The sequence below is a fragment of the Mastomys coucha genome, unplaced genomic scaffold (genome assembly GCF_008632895.1).
Source record: "Mastomys coucha isolate ucsf_1 unplaced genomic scaffold, UCSF_Mcou_1 pScaffold18, whole genome shotgun sequence".
Lineage (NCBI taxonomy): Eukaryota > Metazoa > Chordata > Mammalia > Rodentia > Muridae > Mastomys > Mastomys coucha.
In genome coordinates, this window is record NW_022196900.1 from 44,973,732 (window position 1) to 44,974,930 (window position 1,199).

General features: G+C 36.9%; 1 protein-coding gene across 2 annotated transcripts in view; it reads left to right on the forward strand.

Annotated features, from left to right (window-relative positions):
- Nucleotides 1–642, forward strand: part of Cntln (centlein) — a 241,922-nt gene extending 241,280 nt beyond the window's left edge. For both annotated transcript variants that reach the window (XM_031377791.1, XM_031377792.1), the window contains exon 26: nucleotides 3–642. In XM_031377791.1, coding sequence (XP_031233651.1) covers nucleotides 3–104 — 102 coding nt within the window. In that variant the 3' untranslated portion in view covers nucleotides 105–642. The remainder of the gene's footprint in view (nucleotides 1–2) is intronic.
- The last annotated feature ends 557 nt before the right edge of the window (nucleotides 643–1,199 follow it).

Here is a 1,199-nt window from a genome sequence, read left to right on the forward strand (position 1 = left end):
AGCTTCCATTTGCATCATACTTACTAGAAGCAGTACTGGAGAAAATTAAGGAAAACAAGAAACTAACTGAAGGATATTTCACAGTCATGAAAGACACTAAATAAAATTAAGGTAGAGCTATTTTCAAACATAAGAACTTCCTGTGCTGTGGTTGTAAACAGTACAGATACAGTATCTGCTCCAGCTAGCAATGGCAGCTGCAACCAAATAAAAAGTTGCTGAACCTGATAGCTGAACGTGCATGGCCACATCAAAGGGAAGTCTGGCATCTGAATGTTGGAAATTGTCCCAATCAATACAAACTTAAAAATGGTTTTCCTTCCAGTACATAAGAAGAAAACAAAACAAGCTTGTCACATACAGATTGGTCTGAGTATAAAATGAAAGTTATAAATAAAGGACTTAATATAAATTTTATATGAAAACTAGACTTTTATATAAAACTGTTATAAATGTGATCCAGTGAACAACATCTTTATGTGTTGAGAAAATATGAAGTGAATTATCCTAGTATGAAGGAGGGGCACCGAGGGAAGCAAAGTGTATGGTTCCATTGTATCTATTCTCATTGACATACTGGATTAGACAGGAGATCCTCTGTTTTTCTAGAACTATCTGGAAAAAATTAAAAACATTTCTCTCCTCTGTCTGCTTGTTCAGTTACATAAATCAGCAAGGGCCAGAACCCCAATGTATAATGTTGGACTAGACCAGCAGAGCTCGGAACATGCCATCTAATTAACATGAATGCCTTCTCACTGTGGTGGAAACAGTGATTTGCTTGTTAACCATCCCCCTCCTGCACTGCCTCGCTGAGTTCTTGCTACGCATTCTAGGAGCCTCTGAGTCACTGAACTTGGTCCTCTATGTTTGCTGTTGGTACCTTCTTTGTAGACTACTTTGTGTGTAACTGTACACATACCTGTCTTCTCATTATCCGGGTTCACTTTACCAGTTCCATCATGGCATACTCTCTGAAAGTCTTACTATTAACATGAAATCACCTATTTTTATTATGTTCACTCTTTGTTTTATGGCTTATCCTCATTTCCTCCTTTAGAATGTAGATCCTATGAAATTAAGGTAGGTGATGGCAAATTAAGGCCCAGAGCCAAATCTTGCCTGCCATCTACTTTTATATGGTTCACAGACTAAAACTTTTTCTACTTTATTAAACTGTTTAAAAACAATACTTTGTA